This window comes from Rhea americana, unplaced genomic scaffold (genome assembly GCF_003343005.1).
Source record: "Rhea americana isolate MKP2758 unplaced genomic scaffold, rheAme1 scaffold_230, whole genome shotgun sequence".
NCBI lineage: Eukaryota > Metazoa > Chordata > Aves > Rheiformes > Rheidae > Rhea > Rhea americana.
In genome coordinates this window covers 1,143,757-1,165,107 of record NW_028186347.1, presented here as the reverse complement: position 1 = coordinate 1,165,107, position 21,351 = coordinate 1,143,757, and the positions used below count along the sequence as shown (strand labels likewise).

General features: G+C 39.8%; 2 protein-coding genes across 2 annotated transcripts in view; one reads left to right on the top strand and one right to left on the bottom strand.

Annotated features, from left to right (window-relative positions):
* Positions 1-2,247: 2,247 nt before the first annotated feature.
* TM2D1 (TM2 domain containing 1) lies at positions 2,248-17,899 on the bottom strand. Its single transcript, XM_085306075.1, has 6 exons — positions 17,457-17,899; positions 16,339-16,412; positions 14,116-14,224; positions 9,918-10,009; positions 6,255-6,328; positions 2,248-4,971 (listed from the first exon to the last, which is right to left on the bottom strand). Exons 1-6 carry the CDS (start codon positions 17,639-17,641, stop codon positions 4,861-4,863), a joined length of 645 nt encoding a protein of 214 aa, XP_085162201.1. The 5' UTR covers positions 17,642-17,899; the 3' UTR covers positions 2,248-4,860.
* A 104-nt stretch (positions 17,900-18,003) lies between these two features.
* PATJ (PATJ crumbs cell polarity complex component) overlaps positions 18,004-21,351 on the top strand; it is a 157,126-nt gene continuing 153,778 nt past the window's right edge. The window contains exon 1 of the mRNA XM_085306074.1: positions 18,004-18,192. The gene's annotated coding sequence lies outside the window, so the exon portion shown is untranslated. The remainder of the gene's footprint in view (positions 18,193-21,351) is intronic.

Genomic DNA, 21,351 nt, shown 5'->3' with positions numbered 1-21,351 from the left:
CTCATAGCCACTTTCCAGCCGTCTCTGTTCTGCAAGGGAAAATACAGGAGGGCTAAGTCTTTGCTGTGTGATAAAGAGCAACTTCAGAAGCTTTGGAGACCTGACAGGGGGTTTGGCTCCACCTTCAGGAAGCAGGAGGCAAAGAGAAAGCGTAGGTTTAAGTTGCAGATGTACTTTCTGCAGGAACTAAAACTTACAACTTCTCTTATAGACATCTATTCCTCCCCAAAGAGTCTTTCCTTCAAACATAAAAAAGATTCCCTGATCTGATGCCGTGACATTTCCACATATTATTTGATCCAGTTCTGAAGTCTAACTCCTCCTGGAGAGCTTAAAAACGTGTGGAAGAAGATCTGCAAGTAGCTGATATATGGACAGAGCTGACATATGAACAAAAGCCAAAGCAAAGCAGCTGTGAGGTGAAAAAAGTTGCCACACATAGGCAACTCATAGGCAGTTCCTAGAGCTGTAGGGAATATTATAAGCTATTTACACTTTCAATGCTACAGCTTCCATAGGGAATGCAATTTTCTTTTGTAATTCATGGAGATTACAAGTCTCTCTGGGTAACAGAGATAGGCTGAGATAGGAAGAAAGTGGGAAGAGTCTTGGTGAAATTTCAGTCTAGCAAAATGCTTAAGCATATGCGTAAAGTTCAGCCTTTTCCTCCCCAGGTCTGGGCAGTAATTGCAGGAGGCAAACAGACCATTTCCTTGAATTTCACCTCTGGCCGACTCTGATGCAGGTTGAAAAAGCACGTGCCCAGAACGTAACAGCTGCTTTAAAAGCACAATTTAAATGAATTAAAATGATGCATTTGTTTAAAGAAGCCATAGAGAGACCATTTATAATGATGAAAATGGCAAAATGGTTAAAGATGAGACTACCCTGAGTTTAAAAGACTGTATGATCTATTTGTGAAATAACAGGCAATCACACAATTAGCGACAGTCCTGCAAGGCAACGTAAATGTACGGTTGCTTGCAAAATCTTGCCTCTGGCGTTTCCCCAATTGGGTGCTTAAGCGCCTTATTGTTTTCAACATCATTTTCTGGAGGAAACAGGTTTGAAAATTGCAGAGCAAGCAACAGGAATGGCTCTCAATGCAGAAATGGACTAAACACCTAATGAATCTAAAAATACATAAAGAAAAAAACACTGAGAAGAGATGCAAGAAGACTGAATAGACATAGCTGCGTAAGCAAATATAACTGAATATACTCCTGAGGAACAAAGGAAACAATTCTTGATGGGGTGACAACAGATGTTCTCCAAAAAAATTCTAACGGAGCATTTCAAACACAAAGACCTTCCTGTGGAGCTGAAAAGTTTTACTGGCAGCGTACAGTAATACATCTTTGGAAACATAATAAAACCTAACATTTAAGGTGTTACCAAGTTCTGAAAGCAGAAGTCATATCTTCATGTATTAAGTGATGGGTGGTGCTAGAGATGGAAACAAGATAACAAAATATTGTCACAGGAAGCTGTCATAGCGCTGTCRTGGTTTAAATTGTCAGAGGAATAGCTAGGCAGGGAATTTGCATTCTGAAATATCTCTAAACCCATTCTCTTTGAAAATGTGCTCTGCTTACAGTTGAAAAGATACACAGGTTGATGTAATCACGTACRCAGACCTAAGTACAACCACTTTTGCACTGTGAGTGAAGACAGAGAGCCCAAAGCTGATGCTTTCACTAGTTACTGTACTTTCACATCACGGTTAAGCACCCTGCAGAAAATCCTAAAACAGAGGCTCAGAAAAAAGACCGGTTTATGGAGTCATGGTTTTGCAATGACTGRACTGCACTGGTACTTAGGGAAGATTTGGATTTAATTCCTGGCTTGGGTCTGCAGCATCTTCACTGAACAGCTTTACACAGGTTTTTAAAGGCTAGGCACTTCAAATTCATTTTTTAAAACTCTGGCCTTTACTGTTCATGTTCTCTATTTTACAGACATAGAATAATACTTCTTTAGCTTGTTGGAATGCTGAAAGGATTCCTGAATATCTGCAAGACAAGCAGATATAATTTTATCTGGGGATGAGGCAGGAGGATGACACAGTACATTTTTGATTATTTTTATTGCTTTACAACTGTTTGGGGGAAAAGCTACAACCCAGAGAAAAGAGTATTCCAGGGCAGCAGGAGCAATCAGAACTACAGCAACTCGAGGATGGGCRAACTGATTGACAGGTGAATGCTAAAGCAGACAGCAACACAGAAAATCATCGTAGGACAGACATTTCGATAAATATTACTGTAGCCAATTTATTATTAACACAGTGGGACAGCTTTACATCTTGCATCACACTTTTCACAGTCCTTATGGTAAACATGCCATATCTGACAATTACAAGATGAAAACAAAGACCTCACTAACTCTCTACTGGCCCTGCAGTACTATCTGCTTCCTCAGTTAACCCTCTCGAAACTTCAGCCATGCAGCTACGTAAGCGTATAGAAACCCAAGTGTGTTCAGGCAYGTAACACAATTCCAGCAGTATCCAATACAAGTTGCAAAGGTTATGTCATCTGCAACACTAATTTCTAAAAGGCTTCACAGACAAAGGAGAGGGACGTGAAAGACAAGTGGAGAGTTGTTAGTACAGAATCAGAGGATCAAGTAGAATGAAGTCTAAAGGGAACAGAAATTAAAAGTTGCCGAGACTCAAAACATTTTTCTGTCTGGTCACCTCTGGCTTCATTCTCACCGGTATGAAAAAACAACGCACACCTGACRCAAGCACGCACTGGCATAACAAACAGAAGATCAGGATGAAAGAATCTCGTATTATTTTTTGTTTCCCAGCTTAGTTGACATAAACAAATAAAATACATTTGTTTCTACAGAAACATTAACCTAATTCGTAAACACAAATCTTTCTCTGTGCTGACAGTTTTGTTTTTAGGAGAAACAAACTACCTGATGGACCTAATAACTAAACACATTTTCATCTGATTCATACAAAATAGTTCCTGTTTTATTTTACAAACAACGAAGCACAACATGGACTGTTGAACCCGTAAGTCAAACCCTCCGCTACCTGTACACATGAAGATGTATTTTAGAATGAACTCTTGTGTGAAAGAGCTGCTCAAGGCTTTTTCACTCATTATAACGTCCATGTTGTCTTTCTCTTTCCATACCTCTACTATCAATGTCAGGGTTAAAAAACAAAGGCAGACWAGTCAGAAGGTGATCTTAATCATGGAATTTTATTTAGTTCAAACATTTCTTTTCTATTTTCACTGTCCCTTTTTGAAAGCGCGTATTTCAGCAATCAAAACTGATGTGTACAAAGAGCGTTCAGTGAGAGACAAAAGGGAGATGCAACTTACATACGGCAACTGAACGAAGCTAACAGAGTGTTCTTGTCTCTTCGAACCCACATGCAAAATGCACGTTAGCAAGTATTCCAAAACTATGCCTTAAGTGAAGGAAAGTAGCAATGTTAAGCACAAGGTACTCCTTGTGGTTCATTCCCATTACATGATGTATTCAGTTAACAGTTATTTGGATAAAAACAGGATTGCTTTGCAAAGTTTTAYGTGCACCAGTAAGGTAGGTTCAAAATAGACTAAAAACCATAAATTTCACTTAAAAAAAACAATTTAGGAATCTGGTTTATGTAATTCCCTTAAAAGTACTGATTGCAGATATATTAATAACATTTTGAAAGTTTCATCTAAAGCAACCACCACGYGCTGCCTCAAGATTATTAAATAAAATCTATGCTATTAACATGAATTTCTCATTCAGTTACTGCATGTTTTCATAAGTGAAGAGAATGCTTTAAATTGGTCAAATTGTAGAAAGATTCTGTTGAAACAGGGGGTGGGGGGGTATGTGTGGATATCTGGGCTGTCCTAAAGAATTTGGTCAAACAGTTAAACAGCTTTGAAGCACATAGAATTTATTTCACTGAAACACAGTTCATTTATCAACAGGTGTACACTTGAAAGAACAACCTTTCAAGGGCTTTATTAATGCAAATAATTCACATTTCTGACATTCTGTATCTGCAAAACACACCACAATTTCTTTTTCTGAAAAGAAGGCATGCATTTCAACAAAAACKGTTGCAAGTGGGGGAAAATCAAAACAAGCAGAACAATTATGTCCTATTCTAATATCAGTGCACTGCAACATCCGCCTTCCTTTTTGAGATGCATCACATATAGTTTTTTTTTTCTGTATCCATATTCCTACTGTTGATCAGGACTGATCAAATTTTGCAACCTTATAAAAATTGTTCTTTAAACTTAATAGAAAAAGTATCTTCAAATCAAGGAAATTTCATAGGAATTCATAGAGGAATTTCAGCACAAGATTTAGGGCCACTGGATTTTAACTAGCATAACTGAAAGAAAAGCAGTTTCTGTGTTTTAGGTTTTTTAAGTTAAATTTCAAWCTCCCACAAATAGTTCTGAAAATAAATCCCAGTGTAATTCTGGCCCTACTAACATCCATGTCTCATCAATTTCAATGGACTAAAGATCAGCAAAGACGTTCTGCTGAGCAATGTCTTCTGCCCACTTAACTCTCTGAATCATACTGAGATGCCAAATATTAACAGTGCAAATCACAAAAGTCTGCAGACTTCACAAATGATACAACTTAGCAGCAAACTATGCGCTCACAGAAATAGAGCAGTCACAGAGAAACTTGGCACCTCCGAGGTAAATTCATTTTCTTGATGAATTTTCATATTTTATCATCTTTGTTCAATGTACAACATTTAATATACAGTTCTGATGAAATGTAATTAATAAGTCATCAGCAATTTCAGTGGACAACTGGATCCATCTGTAAAAACAGAATGCACCTGTGCATACATGACACTTACTGCCAGGGTTAAGGATATGTCTGCATTTTTCTGAATGTTGCATTGGTAATAGTRAGCCTTGTAAGCCTTGCTCCATAGTAATCTATAATATAACTAGAGCCATCAGAAGGTCCAACAATCTGCAGGAGAAAAAGAACCAAGATTTTCCATTATGAAGTGAAATATACACTTTGTGCTAACATCTCCATTACTGCTAATTTTCCCATCATAAAATTAGTCATGCTTAATTAGTCAAACAGAAACTAGATTTATTTTGAAGTTATGCTGTAGCTTAACTATTTTAGTGAACACCGTCTCTGAAGGAACATCTCCCTAGGGCTTCTAATCAACCAAATTACACAGCCGGCTCTGGTGCTAGGTTAAGCCGATGAGGATTTGAGTCACAAAATCAGGCTAATGAACGAGTGGCCTCCAATGTGCTTTTCTTGAACAAAAGAGGGTAGGCGCAAAGTGAATGAGGCTGGTGACAACTGTCTTGGAAATGCTGCACAGGTAAGGAACAAGAAGAGAGAAAGATGACCGTGACTTTTTTGTTCTGGAACAGATAAATTGATGTAGGGTCAAAAGGTAGATGAATAAAGAGAGATGAAAGCCACCCGCAACTTTATCTGTAAGTGATACGAGGCAAGATCACTGTCGTAGCATAGAAAGGAATTTGAGACTAGATATACATTGAAAGATTAGTGATATACAAAAGACTGAATTACAAAAATAGAATTTTTATATTTTCTATAAATACATAAAAAGAATTTCTATGTCCACAACATTTTAAGCTTGTCAAAGGCAATCTATAACCCATGCTAAATGGATGATGCACTGTAGAGTAAGACAACTTGGCGATTTCATGATGTCTAAGATGTCACCTCAGATAGGGATTTAACCATTAAGCGTCCCACAGTCACAAGTATCAGGTGATACAGGACTTCTATGTGGAGGAGAAGCAGAAAAAAAAGTGGCAGTCTTCCTTCCTGCAATGCTGTTTGGACACCCCAGATGATGGGCTCCAACAGAAATTAAACACACGCAAGCATAGAACTTCACTGCAGTTCTTATCTCAGGAATATAGGACATCTCATGTAATTCTAACCCTATGTGTCACATAAAAAGCTCATCAGTTTTGACACAATGAATTTACAGTGGTATAGCTTCCAGGCTATAGTCAAGTGACAGATTAATTATGATAGTTAGAGATAGCTCATCTATCTAAATTTTAATTCAAATTATAAAAGTATTCATATTTTGTATCTATAATATCAATTTATGCTAAAATAAATGTCTTGATTTTTCAATATTCCAAAGGACAAGTTCTTAACGCTGAAATGCTTACAAAGGCTTAGGGATAGAATCGAAGCTTTGACACACACAAATGTATTTGTATCTTGTTTTGAAAGCACCAACTTACCTGCATTGAAATAAGTATGAAATCAATTAGGCTACCAATTCCACAAAATCCTACAGTGCAGAACTTTAGCAAGCCTAAGAAAGGGAAACAAAATTTAATTGCATCTTTAAGCTAGTTACTATAAGGTTCACGGGTTTCTGGTGGCAATCCATCCAAATCCTCTTCTCATCCCACAGAATATATATACTTCTAAAAACAGAAGTAAAATTAAAGATTTTTAACTATCAGAGAAAAAACACCTGTATATCCATATTTCTGTACTACCCTGAAGACACTTAAAAGATTTTAAATACAACTTTTATTAAACAAATAAAAATTTTTTGAAGGGAAAGGCAGAAGTTGATGAATAAGTTACTGAAAATTTTCCTTTCTTTGATYAAAGACAGAAAAAATCCCAACTTGAGCTAGAAAATTTACATATGAATAGGATTTTGTACCATCTCTTAAATTGCAGCACACACTGATTAGATTTTCTCCAAAACATGCTGCTTTGGAGAACCATTCTTAGTATCATTTTTATAATTATGCTGAAATAGGACTTTATTTATACATACGTGTGTGTGTGTATACATATACACACACGCTCACTTTTTTTATATATATATATATATATATATATATAAATATATATATACACACACACATATGTATATATAAAACCCAAACACTTATGTTTACTCACTATTCAGAAGTAGTTAGGGATTCTTTTGTATGAATAAATGAAAGGTTAATAGAAAATATATGGAAATAGTGATGAACCTTCTCACACTGTGAGCTCTCCATGAAAGGCTGACATTACATTTGGAAGACGCCTTCAGAAGAAAAAGGCTAAGAATTTTATTTTAAATATCAACAGTTTCTCAAACAATGAACTGTATTTATTGTAAGACAATACTTCACCTTTCAGCTAGACAAACATCTAGGCTATTTTGAGAATGAAATGCTCATATTGAAGACATTTTCAACTTTACCTTGGATCAGAAAGTTTGAAGAGGAATGCACAGATTTTGCAGTTAAGTTAGTTGTAAGCTATGCTGTACAGGCTTTGAAAAAGTTCCTTGCTAAAGAGTACTGGCACACTTCTGATGCAAGAGACAAGCATGTTGACATTGTCAGCCAGTGTGGCATCCCATGCCACCTCTTCCCACAGAAGTTAGGACTGCTGCCACTTGTGCTGTCCTGCCTTCTAGTAAAAAAAACAGATATTTTCCAAAGAGTGAGCTTGCCTTCAGTCAAGGTCTCCAGATCTCTTCCTCCTCTTTTCCACTCCCCCTCTCCCAGGAGCAGCTATCTGTCCAGCATACCGCCTCTTCTCCCCTTGTGCCCTGTTTATGTGGCTGTGTATGGAGGAGAGAGAATTTGATGCTTCACTAGAGTGGGGGAGTAACTGTTTGCATGCTGTAGGAATAGCGTCCCAGCATCTGGGGATGGCTCCCATAGTTGACATGATGAAACTAGTCTGATTTATAAACTCTAGGAGAGAGTTTATAATCACTCTATGGAACAGAAGTAAGAGAAAAGCTAACAGGAAAAATAGACCTAATGACCATGAGGCTGAAAGAGTAGTAGCAGGACAGTCTTTCACCTGATTAAAAGGAAAGTCCACAAACATATTACAGCTGAAGTGCTGCCATATARATCTGGAAAAAAACTAAATCTATCAATGTTTAAAACAGTTTGTTCCCAGTGGCTGATGTGTGAGACTTGCAGCAGTCAAACATAGTTAGCCTGGATATTAGTATTGGCAGTCAACTAAACAAATGTTAGCCCTAGGAAACAACAGTTAAGACATCCAAATAATATCAAACTCTTTGGTGAACACAATTCACTTCATTATTATCTCTGCATCAAGTGTAGTCACCATTTAAAATATTGGTGACATTTATTACGACATCTCTTCTCAAGCTCCAGTCCTGAACATCACTGTCTGTTAGTGACTCGGAAACCCAGAAGTTCTCTTACCACCGCTGGTTCCAGCAGCGGTTCCAATTCACTTGAGGAACTGGCTGCATCCTGGTGAGCCATTCTCCATTAGGTTACTAGGTGTAGAAAAACTGTTTCTGAACCCCGCATACGTTTCTAGAGTACAAAGTTTTCTTTTCTTTTTCCTTCCTCCTTGCTTCCCTCCCCACAAGYATATTGCTCTGAGAAAAACTGCTCTAAAGCACAGATGAAAAAATAGGCGTCCTAGGCAGCAATAACCTATGGTTTACTTCACAGTGTGTGGGAGAGGAAGGGGTTGCTCTCCATACAACTCTACTAGTTTCTTCATATTCAATAGCTTGTTTGCTATTTGTGCTCCCTTTAAGTACAAAAGAGAAAAAAAAAAGAAAGTATTTAAAGTTTTCATTACATTTGCACAAAATATTTCAATGCTATTACCTTTCTTTAGCACAGCCTTTGCCAAGGCATGGATGACCTAAAAATTAACCTCTGCAAGAAATCCAATTTATTGATTTTATTTTTCTGCATTTCTACTCTTATATATTTGCTTTTTTTCTTTTATACTTTTCAAAAGCTTGAAAACTTGCTGTCAGAAGAGTTTAATTGCAAGTCTTTTAACTTTGGTTGCTGGCTACAGTATATTCCAGTAGGATTGGCAAGTATGAAACATACAGGACTTCTATATAAGAATACAGCATTCATAAATCTACGATATATTACAATATAATTACTGTGAATTATTATACCAAATACACTACTAAAATACATTTTCAGTCACTGATGTAACAAAATATGTGTACCTTATCAATTGCTTCCAGAAATATATCTTTTTGTGAAACAGATGGACAAAATAAGTGATAATTATAGAATCTCAAGGAAAAAGACACATATGTTAACACATGATTAGCCAAAAGGACAGATGATATTCTTAAAGAACCCAAGAGTTTGCATATAATGGCAGAAACTCAAAACTCTCAACAGAAGTGACAGTAAAATGCATAGCTTTTTCCAATTTATTGCTCCATGCTATCTAGACTTAAATGTACTTCCATTTGTCTGKCTCAGTAATAAACAAAGAAAATCCTAGAACACTGAAAGTGGTTCTAACTTACTCAGGTATCTGCATAATTTAAAAGCCAGTGGCATCATCACGCTAAGAATTAGGTTCTAAAAGCACTACCAGARCTTATTAAAGGTCACAGTTTCTGCAGAACTGTTACTAATACTATGAGCTATCTCGAATGTCTGCAGTTTTAAGAATAAATTCTGTGTCTCAAAACACTAGTTTTACTATAAAGTTTGTCCACTATTTTGCTGGTAAAATTGAGCATCACTTAAGTAGCTGGCACATCAGTCAAAACCACTTCTGTTCAGAGCCTCACAGAAAATGCAGTGGTAAATATCAATCTAAAGCAAAACTMTGAATGGCAATAATCTTGTTTGCTTATGACAGTTTTATCTGCTGGACAACTATGTATCCATTGTCACCTCTCACTCCAACAGCTGGATTTTATTTCATATCCATTCTAAGAGGTAAAAACAGAGTAGAAGGCAGAGGTATATACTGAAGGATTTTATTTCACAAGAAAGTAGAAGATTCTAGTTTTAGGTATGAAAACTATGACAGTCAGAGGTCATTACTCAAAATATAAGTATACACATACAACTCAGTTAAACAACAACCTTTACCTCAAAGAAAAAAAAAAGAAATAAACTCACCTAAGGCAGGATAGCCTAGATAAAATCTATCTGCTCCCAGCCATCCAAGAAATAAAGACAGAGCCACTGCCACTTTGTAGGAGTATCCATTTCTGCCAAAACATACAAGTAATACATGACTGCAAAAATATATTCACTCATAAACATATTTTAAAAATTTAAAGTAATGATTTGTCTGCTGCTTCAGCTTACAAAACAAAAAAGTCTTATTTATCTTCAATTAATGGACACAGAACTGAAAATGTTCAGCTTTCAAACTGCTTAGGCATCCTCCACAAAGCAACCTCAGCCACTGCAACTCAAGTATACTMTTTCAGAATATAGATTCTTATTCTGAAACTAAATCATCATTCCTTGTCAAGAGAGATGTAATTCAGTTGCTGATACATTCCTGTTTACAGAGCACTTCCCAGTAGTTCAGCCCTATTGAGACAACACTGGAAAGCTGAGCAGTACATGCATACTGTCTATAAGCATTAGTCTCACATCCAGCCAAAAAGACAGAACAGGGTATGCACATGTGAGATGTCAATAAAGACAATGACTGTGATGAGATTTGAAGAAGACATGAACCATGGCCACTAGCTGAAGAAGCTGCATGAAGCCTTCAGCCAAAAGGAGTAAGTGACAAAACCATCCATTTACACAGCAAAGGTAGTGGATGGCACATGTTCTTACAAATGAAGAGAACTGTTGACCATACAAARATGTATTGTGGTAGAGGCACCCTAAAGTTAAGCATCCTGTTGTTAGGCATACAAAACGCACAGATAGAAGCAGCAGCAGAATCCTCAGATTTTCTGAGATCCGCACTAATCGTCACCATTCTTGCCAACAATTGGAGGGATGCGGACACCCAATCAGCAGTAATTTTCAGTCACTACTGATGTGAACTTTATGCTAATAAGCAAGCTAGAAACACATAGCTATTAATCCTAGAACTATCCTCTGCTGCATTGGGGAACATCTAGACTTTGAAAAGAAAAGCAAACACAAATGTAATTAGAACTTTAAAAATATTCAATAATTCCCTGTTTTGATATGTGCATTACCATGTGCCAGCAACTACTGAATAAGCCCAAATTAAACTCTTGGTTAACAGCTGAATAAAACATACAGTTTCACAAAGACAGTAGTTAAGAAAATCCGAGCACCTTTATTAAGCAGTCTTAATGCCAAATAAAGATCTACATTTTTGCTTATTATCTAGATTTATTGACTTTAAAACTTAATGGCAACATTAAGTGATTAAACCATGACTCTTACCTCAGTATTTGTTACTTGGTGCTTATTAGCAACACAGAACATACTGGGCCTTCCAGGAACCTAATGTAATGTAATGTAAATTACCATCTTTAGAAATATCTAGTTTCCACTGTAAAGACGACTAATGSTTTTACTTAAAAGTTGAGGTAAACTTTAGGAAATTATTTATCAACTGTCAAGTGTCAACAACCTTCCAAAGACACTGAAGTATAAAAACAATTCTTAGGTAAAAGGTAGGAACCACAATTTAATTTGAGATGTTCCTGATCAAACACAGTAATAAAGTAAACCAAGCCCTTGCCTATGCATTGAGATGCTTGTAGAGCAGTGTGCTGCTGTCAACATGAAACTGAAAGGGCAGAAGAGATCTAGTATGAAGTGAAATCATGTTCATACTGTATTAATTCTGCATCCACTCCTTTATTTCCTTTGTCTTACTCATTCTCTTAGCTAAAAATAAACTCTTGAGACTAATACAGCAAGTAGGGAAATAACATTCCCAGCCATCTGAAGTAATTTGAACAATTGGATAAAAGATATCATTTGCTTTCAGTTATTCTTCTGAATTTTTCTTCTATTTGTGCTTCTCAGCATTATTCAATCATTATTATTTCTGCATGTATTTCTCTCAGTTACCATGTTAAAAACTCTTGTTTTCTGCTCTCCATGCCATTTGATACAATGCAAGTATTGCTATAGGCCACGTTTGTTTCTGTAYGCTTTCAGGGTCCCTTATCAATGTTTAAAGACCTGTCTACACCAGACTCTATAAATTTTACAGACTATCATATTACAGACTGTTCACCTGGAATGAGAAGACCTGAGTGATGAATATATTCAAGTCTGCAAAATCAGGGCCTGTCCATATTAAGCAAAATACAAAGCCAATTTAGAGAACTCTAGAATTTAGCAAAAATCTACCACCAAAAATCAAATTAAAACCAAAGCAAAGTAAACCTAACTCCCACGCCTTCTTTGCTGGAGCAAACTCCTTAGTGCTTGYGAAGTTTTCCTGGAAGAAACACTAGGAAGACCTATCTTCAACATATCCATTTAAATATACATACAATGTAGTGTGCTAGTCTTGTACTAAAAGCTAGCACTATTCAACTTTCTGGATTCCAGAACTGTAAATGCGACTGCTGCTACATTATGGTTTTGGCTATGGGCAACTTGCTGATTTGCCCCTTCCTACAGGTAGGAATAGACATTAACCTACAGCCCACCATGCTAGGACAATCCTACAGAGATGCCTTCTCAAATCAATTTCCTGATTCAAATGATGTGTAGTTGTTTCTTCCTGAAGACAGTTACAATTTCTAAAAAACCTCAAACAAGACGTTCAAAAAAGCAGTAGAAGTGGCAGGCTTATAGCTGTAATATTAAGCTAGAGATTCCTGCTTGAAATAATGCTTCTAAGACTTACATAATATTTAAAATGCCTTATAAAAGGTTGATACAGTGATTAGACCACTTTTTAACAAACATATGTATGAAAGAGSGAAATAATAATCTTTTTGCTGTTTTTACTTGTTTTGGGGATTTTATCAAGGGGATACTTTTATAACTCTTCCTACAGTCACAGTGGGATTTCAAGGGTGTTTTCAGCAAGTCCCCAAAAGTTCCTCTTCCTCCTCTGCCATACAAGCATCATGGGACTGGAAAAGTCACAGCAAGTTCTTTTGGTAGTATAGCCATTGATTATTTCATCATAAACAATAGTCACAATAGTCATCATAAGCAGCCCACTATTTTTACTGCCTACTGAAAAGTTAACACAGAAAGACCCCTATATGGTCTTTAATTTTTTCAAATGTAAAGAAAATACAAATTTACAAGAAAGCTTCTAGAAAAAATAGTAAATAAAAATGAATATATACAAACGCCCAAAACATAAAAATTACATCTATTTCAAAAACTAAGCAATTTTTATTGAACTAGTATAACCTCATCTTTTTCCCAGTCTCCATCACAGACAGGACTGAAATGCAATTGTTTCTGGACAAAAACATGACTGCAGTCTAGTTTGCTAGCATTTTAATTTGATTAGATGTAATAATATATTTTCTTGAATTTGCTGAGCTTTGACTTCTGAGAAGACTATGTACAGAGAAAAATATTGATGAAACTGAGAAGCAGAGCTGTACTTCTGAGTTAGGCAAATTATTGAGCAGCAAGTACCACATCAGAGTTATTTGCAGCTAGAGTGATGAGGAATACTCAAGAGGATTACTGGAGCTATAATTTCCAGAGATTCCACAGTTGGACAAAAGAAAAAGGCTCCTGTGTGAATTCCATAAAAAGGAGAAACAAATAGTAGCGATGGGTGTCCTCTGATCACTAACACTGGCCAGCTGGAACATTTATTGGTATCCATTGCTCATGATCTGCCTCAGAAAAACTAAGTCCATTATTTTCACATTTCAGAAACAGGCCCTCGAGAGACACACTGGACTGGATTATACAAAAAAGTTCTTTAAGAAGAGAGAGCAGTTCCTCTTAAATAGATATTTAGGGAACTGGAGAAAGACTTCAGCAGCCCCAATACTCACGTGCATTACATCTTAAACCGAAATTTCCCAGAGGCTTCAAACTGCCATGAACCTGTAGTGGTGCTGAACAGAGCAGCCAAGACCAGGGCTGCTTTATCCATTCTCTCTCATCCTCGTGTTGCCCTCATCCTTGTGCTGACACAAGCACTGATGTGACCGTACTGCAACTCTAACTGGGGAACTGCTCCAGGTTAGTTCAAACTCTTTTGAGTTTCCTGATTCAGTACACAATGGGGTTTGTCAGGCAAAGGGATGGAGAGGAGTGCAGTGTTCTATCTCCTTATTTTTCTTTTTTCTTCTGCCAACACATCATACTATTTTAGAAAAACTTCAACGTGAAAATAAAGGAAAACTATTACAAAATACCGTAATGTACTTACACGTTACGACACGCAATAGGCTTGTAAAATCCAACTTCATTTCCAGTAAAGACTTTTTCTATGCCAAGATGATCTTTACAAGTAATATTTGGTGCTGGTAGACATTGAACTGAGGACAGAAAAATTATTTAAATGTAAGCAAAAACCAATCTGAGATTGTGACACTTTTCTGACAAGCCACATGACATAAGTGAAATAAACAGATGAAGTTACACTGCGTAACAGTCATGATGCACATCGTATGTAAGGGCTTGTTACTGGTAATTAAATTGTTCAAAGCCAGCCAGCCCTATGACTAACTTGACTTTTTGCATGATACATATTAAGCAAAATATACAAGGCTAATTGCGCCCCTAATTCTGTTGGAATTTCCATTTCTGTTCCATTACGAGTCAGTGAGAGATCCAAACTGGACATACGGAAAACATTTTCATCTTGAGAACAGTCAAGCGTTAGAATGAGCTGCACAGAGAGGTGGTGCCATCTCCATCTTTGGAGGTTTTTGAAATCTGAGTGGACAATGCCCAGAGCAACCTCATGTGAATTCAGTGCTGACACTGCTCTGAGCATGAGGTTGGGTGACAGAAATTCCTGGGGTCTCTTCCAGCTTAAGTTATTCTCTGATTCTAATCTAAGGCTTGACTCATAAAAGAACCAAAGTGGAAATCAAAGAAGAAAGTGACATCTGCAAAAGGTTTGCAATATATWATCAGAATATTAATCACTCTCTAATGTCAAAGTAGGTTGTTTCAAAGGGCCAAAATCCAGCCCTTCCTCTACTTTCTATTACTAGCTTTCAGTACTTGTGAGTTCTATCTAACTTCCAGCCAGGTTCACTATTTCCTTCCTGATTTTCAAATCATACTTACAGGCAAGACTACAAATGGATTTTGTTGCCTTTCTTTTTTAAAATCAGACCATATTATATATGGATCAAAATACCTAATTTCAGCTGGTCAGTATCAGTAACACCTAAAAAATATGAGCTGTATCTGGACTACACGGATGTTACCGATTAATGTGCCTGATCTAAGACAGTTATATCTTAGCTTAAAAAGCTACACTGTGTCTTTAAAAAAAATAAGCTAAGGTAACAGTGTGTTCTTTTATTTAGAAGAAATGTACAGCAATTAAAATGTACTGAGATAGTAAAGGACGCATTTTTTCCCATCAATGTCATGCCAGTAAGCCCCTAAACCTGCTACTAAATGAGACTACTCAGATACTTCGAATTAAACTGATATTTGTTTGGGTGATGCGATCTAGAAAGATGCTTGGAGGCTGCTGTGCTTCAATTGTCATCTAAAAGAATAACTTTTTATTACTTAGATAATATGGAAAGGCAAAAATCAGATACTGTGGAGACCACTTAAAGACTGTTATATGCATAAAAACTCTGTATTGTCAGAAAATAACATGTTAAGTAATTCAGCAACCTTCCTCACTCTGAAGCTTATCTCTTGTTTAAAAGTATATTGCATTAAATGCACATGTCCACAAACTAGTTAGACATAACTAACAAATTGAGTTGTGACCCATCTCCAGCTACAGAATACTCTGACTGACTTCTTATAATCAAGGACAAGACATTTAAGATAATGAAAAGGACTGTGCACATAAAGCRAAAGTGTTATACTATTAACTAACCTGCAGAGACCATTTATTTCAAAGCCTTAGAACACAACACAAGGTAAACACAGGTAATAAACTAAATAACCAATTTAAGTATTCATCTGTTATACTCAAATGAGCATCAGAATTTAAAACCAAAACATCCTGTGCTTTCAAAACAGTCTAACGACACCAAAACCTCCTGATAATGAAATACATTATTTTTCCTYAGAAGAAATTAAAAAGGAAGATTGAGGTCTAATGCGTAATGCCAATTCTTCTTCCAAAAAACATATGCAAAACTGAGTATGATAGGAGTAGGTTGTTTTAATCACTGTAGTGAAGGCTAGAACCTAGAAGATGTAAGATACATTGAAGAGATTTACCAAAAATCTCACTTACAAACATACTAATGAGATATAACATATTTATTCATTTTTAGTAAAGCATCCAATCTATGCAAGTGTTTTAAGCTTTCTGAATAATGCAATGACATTACTGATTCCATGTTTCAAAAAAGATCATCTAGCAGATATAAAAATGCATGAACTGAACACATTCTTGGAAAAATGTAGTTACCATCAATATATGTCAGAAGTTGAAAGTCCTTACCATATGCTGTGTGATTTCTACAATTCACTGGTTCTTGTGTACTATTGTCTATTTTAGGATCATCACAAATATATGTTCAGTTAATTGAGGAAAATATTTTTCATATCAAACACTACTACAAGTTTAATACTAATTTATTCCACCTTCTTTAACCCCTGAGGATTTAAGACATACCTTGATGTCAGTATTCCTTCCTACCCGTCCCCCAAAATACAAACAGCAAATCTCCCAATTCAATAGGTGAATAAATTGCATATACTTCACATTTAGTTAGTGCTGCAGTCAGCACTACCTGAAGGAACGACAGTATTTATCAATCCCGGCCTCTGTATTCAAAGACAGCAAGGCAGCACACCTAATCTAGTCTTCTTTCCTTAGCTCACTATTGCAGGGCATTTAAACTGAGATAATTCGGTTGAGAAAATTAAATCAACAATAACATCCAAAACTCAAAGTGAACGTCAGAAAATGAGCACTCGAACTGCCAGGAACTGGGACTAGAATAAACCTGAGCAGCAGCTAACTTCCAGAGSTCTCCTCTCCTGCGGCCAAGCAAAGCGGGAAATGGAGCTAACTTTCCCGGACGCGCTGGATCCGCAGCTACATGAGTAACCGTCACCTGCTATCAGGCGAGGCCTGACGCGCCTCGGGAGAGCCAGAAACCTCCCAGCTACCTGCTAACATCTGAGACCTGTTAATTCGGACTCCGGAGGCAGACTCGATTTTTGCAAAGTCATTGCATCCCAACACAGTGTCCTGAAAAGTATAAGGCGGGGGGAGGGGGGTGTCTCAACTCCCATAGGGTTTTATTGCTGAAAATCCCAGAGACACCCCACACCTACACACAGCACACGCTAAAAAAAATCACCGACCCTCCCCAAAATCACGCGCCCCCCCCCCGCTCCGTTTCCCAGACGAGATCCCTTCTTGGGGGGGGGGGGAAGTCCTGAGGCTCTCCGTGGCYTGTGAGGAGCAGCGAGGGGCGCCCGGGACCCCCCATCCCGGCCCTCCATCTCCCCCTTCTCCCCCGAGGAAACCGGCTCCAGCCGCAGCGGCCCGGGGGCGCCCCCCAACCCGCCCCGTCGCCACAGCGACCGCCCCCGCCGCGCTCAGGATATTGCCCCAGGCGCAGCTCGTCGCACTTGAGCGGCGCCTCCCGGCCCRCTGCCGTCGCTGCTGCTCCCGCTCCCGCTCCCTCCGCGGTCGCAGCCGCGAACCACAGGAGAAGCAGGCACCGGGCCTCCGCCGCGCCTCGCCGCCGCCCGCCCCGCGCCGCCGGCAGCCGCCCCGGCCGCGCGGCCATGATGGGAAGGAGCCGTTCCCGTCAGCTGACTCGCCTGCCCCCGGCGGCGCGGCGGGGAGGAGCGGGCCGCGCTGCCGCAGCGGAGGGTAGAGGCGGGGATTTTTTTTTTTTTCTGGTTGTTCTCGGGTAGTTGACGTGTTTGGACTTCTTTGTTTGTTTTTTTTTTTTGACCCGAGCAAACACGGCTCCCGAGGCGCTCTTGCCAGCGTTGCCGGCACAGCTCGCCCCTGGTCAAGATGGCGCTTCGACCGCCGCGGCACGGCGAYGGGCCGGCTTGTGCCCTGAGCAAAGATGGCCGCCGCGCGCTCCCCGCCGGTGCGCGRCGGCGCCGCGGCTGCCCTTACTCAAGATGTCCGCCCGGGGGGTGGGGGCCGTGTTAACAGCCGCCGTGTGTGTGAAGCGGCTCTGGCAGCGCTGTGGGGGGGCGCCCCGGGGCCGAGCGGCAGGAGAGCCGGCCCCCCCCTCCARACCTGCTCCTCCCCCGTGCTGGCCCTGAGGCGGGGAGAGCTCGGCTAGGGCAGACGAGCGCGGCGGAGGGGGCGCGAAGGCAGGTATGAAGCCGAAACAGACCGAACGCCCGTCCCAAAAGCGAAGTAGTAACTTATCAGCCAGGCCCTGTCCAATCGCCCCGAGTAGCAGGTGCCTGTGAGGACCTGSCGAGTTGTCCCGAGAGAGCCACGTCCTGTCCCCAGGACCAGGCAGCGACAGTAAAAACGGAGCTTGGCCTGGCCAGGGGAGAGGAATTCCTCAGCTATGGATACGCCTTCCCTAGAGTCCGGCCGGGGATAAGACTCTTAGGAATTCTTGCATTTTTCTGGAGCAAATGCAGAGCCATCCTATAAAAAGAATATTTACCTTTAAATTCAGTGTATGGTTAAAAATGCTCTTGTAGCTTTTGTTAGTAGAACAAGAATATTAAATGCCCAGAGCAGGCACACTTTATATTCATTAATACTTGCTATTTTTAAGGAAGTCTACAGAAATTACCATCCTTCTCTTTCATTCCTTAAAGTTATTTTATTTAGGATCTTTTAATTTTTTTTTTAATTTAGTATTTGATTTTAAGGCATTGGTTTTCAGTTATAAACAGCCCAGGATCGCCAGCAGTTTATAGGAGATGAAGAGACCATTTAGCAGAAATAYAACCTGGAAAGGCTGCCCTGCTGTTACCAGTTTTTAATCTGCTCTAGAAGCATTTCCTGAAAAACTTTTAGGGACCTAGAAACTAGAAACGAATGAAAGCAACTTACAGATAGTATATAGGAGAATGTCATTATTACCCAGCATTTCTGAAAATCTTTTGGTTTCATAGTTGATTATTTTCACGAGCAAATGGTGACAAATGCATGAGTCTGTCAGTACCAGTGAACAGTCTGYTACAGTCCCAGCTAATGTAAAAATGCAGACCTAAAATATATGGATGGCTGGCAGAGATGTCTTTTCTCAGTCAGTGATGTGAAATATTGCCATCTAACAGCTTTTGAGAGACTTGTGTAAACCAAATTGGCAGTCTAGAGCTCAACAAAGTATGCAAATCAAAATTGATATTCCTTTCGTCAACTGGAAAAGAAAGGCCAGGGACAGAGTGCACTTCATAATGAACTCAGCCCTCCAAGATCACGATTGAGGTATGCTGATGAGAAAAGTGCTTCGCTCTTTTGTCTGCATTGCATCTCTCGGGTGGATAAATACAGGCCTTGCTCTTCATCACTGTCAAGAAAATTGTTGCTTCTCACAAGCACTATGTTAATTAAAATTGAGAGTAAGGACCAGGAAGTTAGGCATTTGGAATCTGAATCCTTAAAACAGGAGGACAACATGTTGTATGTTCTTAGCATGTGTGTTTTTGTGCAACTACTGTTTAGTTAAAAGGCATTGGGAGGAGGGAAAGTCAATTATCAAATTATCACTTATGAAGTGAAATTAATTTCCAAATCTTTTTTTAGTGCATATCCTATGTAACTAGCAGGGCCGCATGAGATCTGCAGTGAGCCAGAATAAAAATTATTTTTAGCGGGGTTCATTTGATATTTTTGATAAATACATAAGTGAAAGCAGACTAACATACAGTGTGTGAGGGSACAAAGCATCCATAGTTCCCATTAAGCTTGGCCTCAGGCTTTGTGTGTGCTCGGTATTTTGAGACTGGCGGTAGAAACTAAAGGGAAAGGTGTCCCTGTCAACTCTCAGTATTTCTTAAGCCGCAGGTAATGTGTGCTTCAGAGCGCTGCCTKGAACAGCGCTGGCTGTAGTGAGCGCTGGGTCACACAGCTGTGCGATTTTGTTTCGGTGCTGTGTCGGGGCAGCGCTGAATTGCTTAACTCCGTCCGAGCCTCAGTGCTGCTAAGGTYTGGGCCGCTCCCGCTGAGCTGCAGCGGCAGGGCCTGCTTCCCTCACCTCTGCAGGCGCCTCGGCACGCCGAGCCTCCGGCGCACGGAGAGCACGAACTCCCGCCTGCCACCGACTTAGTGCAAAAGGAGCGTGAATAAAACTTCCCTACGGCCTTTTCTAAAGCTACGTGAACCCACACGGCGCCGTCCCCCCCGGGGGCCGGCTCTCCTGCCGCGCCGCCCCGCAGGTGCGGCTCCTCGGCCCCGCTTCCCGCTTCCGCCCAGGTGCGAGCCAGCGGCCATCGCAGGTAACGCGCGGCGGGGCCACCTCGGCGCCGGCCCTGCCCCTCGCGGGGAAGTGCGGGGGGATGCGGAGCCGGGAAGGGCCGGGGGGCACCCTCCCTCGACTCTCGGAGGAGTCGAGTTCCCTCACCAACCCCCCCGAGCTCTAAATAGCYTTTGGTAGTAGCTTTGCTAGAAGCGTTTCTGACCTTTTTCTMGCTTTTTCGACGCCTGGCCTCGCAGCGCGGTTTGGACACCGCGGGCCTGCTAGCGTTGCCTTCACTGCTTATGAAGAATTTGTTGTAACTAGGCGAGGAGGTGCTGATGAAATAGCTTTCCGTCGGAGACACTTTGGTCAAAGGCTTTCAATTCAGAGATCCTTAAAGAAGCAGGCTTTTATGCAGGGGTTAGTTAGTKGGGTGCAATTCCTTGAATTTCTGAGCTTTAGAAACCGGCACTATGGTTCCAAGTCTAACAACTCTCCTCCCACATGAAGCAGTTTATTTGTGTCACTGTTACCTGTAATAATTTTCAGATTTGTTGTTTAATTTCAGTAGAACATGACAGTGTTCGGATCCCAGAAGCACAATCCTTGTGAGAATAGGTTTCTGAGTAGAAGCTGCGTTATTGCTCCACTGAGAGTGGCTTCAGCGTGAGCTCACCCTTTTATTAGATGTCGGAGAATCCACACAGGCACGTTCCCCTCAAGGCTCAAGCCCACAGGAATTCAGGTTCTGCTTGTTAAAACTTAGCATGTCTTGAGAATGAGTAAGGTTCATCCTGAGCAGCATGGAGGCTGGTAATCTCAGGTACACGCAGTTTCATTTGCTTTCATCATCTTGTAGTCAATAATCCTCTGTAACTACAGGGTACGCTTGTCTTGTCTGGGGATCAGTTATTTCATACGTAAGAATACTTAGCTTTGACCTGCTTTATCCTGCAGATATATGCTATATTTGTATTTAGGTATTCACAGCACCATTCAATTATCTCAAGTGCCTGAAGTAGTCAACACAAAATATGTTGTATAATATTTTGAGATACTGAAAAACATTGAAGATCTATTGCACTTTTAATTAAAACCTGTAATATTTATGC